This window comes from Camelina sativa, chromosome 20, assembly GCF_000633955.1.
Source record: "Camelina sativa cultivar DH55 chromosome 20, Cs, whole genome shotgun sequence".
Lineage (NCBI taxonomy): Eukaryota > Viridiplantae > Streptophyta > Magnoliopsida > Brassicales > Brassicaceae > Camelina > Camelina sativa.
In genome coordinates, this window is record NC_025704.1 from 12728980 (window position 1) to 12730602 (window position 1623).

At 36.0% G+C, this 1623-nt stretch overlaps 1 protein-coding gene across 1 annotated transcript in view; it reads right to left on the reverse strand.

Annotated features, from left to right (window-relative positions):
* LOC104772470 (alanine--tRNA ligase, chloroplastic/mitochondrial-like) overlaps positions 1-1279 on the reverse strand; it is a 10710-nt gene extending 9431 nt beyond the window's left edge. Inside the window, exon 1 of the mRNA XM_019241860.1 lies at positions 1202-1279. Within this exon, the coding sequence (XP_019097405.1) occupies positions 1202-1238 (37 nt within the window). The 5' untranslated portion in view covers positions 1239-1279. The remainder of the gene's footprint in view (positions 1-1201) is intronic.

Consider the following 1623-nt stretch of genomic DNA (forward strand, 5'->3'; position numbering starts at 1 on the left):
CCAAAATTCAATTTCGCCAAGAGAACAAATCACATAATCAATAAATTAACGCTGAGATGAGATGAATACCGAGTGCTCTCAAAGCAACAAGAAGAGACAATAAACAAAGCTCAAGAAATTTATATATCAATCAAATTAGCGTGTGATCTCAAGTCTCAAACAAGTTATACTAGTTTTGTTGAACGAACTAGTCTAATGTTCTACTTCCAAACAAGACAAGTAGTAAAATTTGGTTGAAAATGGCAAAAGCCACACAAAACTCTCAAATATCATCCAGAACTAGTAGCCAAAAGATTCCAAAGACATCATAATAGAGTGCAACAAAAAAAAATACAAAATCTAAGTCCAAATTTAAGTAACCAGCTGGGAATGCTACTCTTAATCTGATCATAGACCCACCTAAAACCTTTCCAGCCGTCAATAAACTATGATTCGACATGTGCTAGATCCTCTGGGCAATGTAAGGAGGTCCTTTAGCATGTAATATCCTTCTTGGTGCGAGAAACATCTCAAACGCAGACCAAGTTTTTTGAGTTTTCTAAAAAGTACCTTGCTACTTCCATTATAGCAGGCCCTCCGTCGAAGTATTTTATCTCTACAAAACTCGAGTGACGAAACCAAACACCGAGGTACAGATTAATTAAGCAGCTACATCACTAATCATGTACAGACCAAGATAATGACAATTTCATGGAAACGAGCTCTGGTCACAAAAACCCAATTGAGAAAAACTCTCTGCTTCAACGGAAAAAAAAAAAAACACACATACAAGACGAAACCCAGAATTCAAATTCGCCACTAATTCATTTAGGTTGTGAGTTTCTAACACTAAATCCTCAATCTCTCATCACTTCATGATGATTATATAAAAAAATAGATTGCGAAAAAGGGAGAGAAGAACAGAACCGTACGTTTAGAAACGAGAAAACAAGAAGGATGGGAAAGCAAAATTGGTCTAAGAGGAACATCGAAAAGGTTTACTCTTGTCAAATTCATCGTTAGAGTGTGTGTGTGTGTTTCGGACAGAAGAAGAAGAAGAAGAAGACACAGTAATGGGCTGTGAAGTTTTTTTTTTTTTATCCACTTCTTTGTGGTTTCAAAAATTTTGATTAATCAATCAATTGTTTTTTAATCTGCCTTTCAATTGTTTTGTTAAATCTTAAACTAACTCGTTAAGGTTTAAGGGGAAATCGTAAAGTACCTTCTTCATTAGAGGAGGAGAGAGTTTTATCACCCATTGTAGCCAAAGACACGCGACGACACCTTCTTAGAGTTAGAGAATTTTTTTTTTTTTTTTTGGCTTCTTAAGGGTTAGATGACTCTATTTATTAAGTAAATACTGATTATTTTTCCTCACATTAATTTCATAAATTACTAGTATATGAACAAGTAAATAAAGGGTGGGAAAGAGGTAATGATAAAGTTGGTGGCCACAGCTGTCCTTACTTTTGTAATGTCAATATGTCATGCTTTTGCCTTCCGAAAACAGTCACACGAAAGTTAACTAGTGCAATATCTAATTTTTGGTGGAGCTCATCAGGGGAGTCGAGCGGGTTACATTGGGTGGCTTGGGACAAATTGTGTCTCAGTAAGGTGGATGGGAGGTTGGGGTTTCGTTGCTTG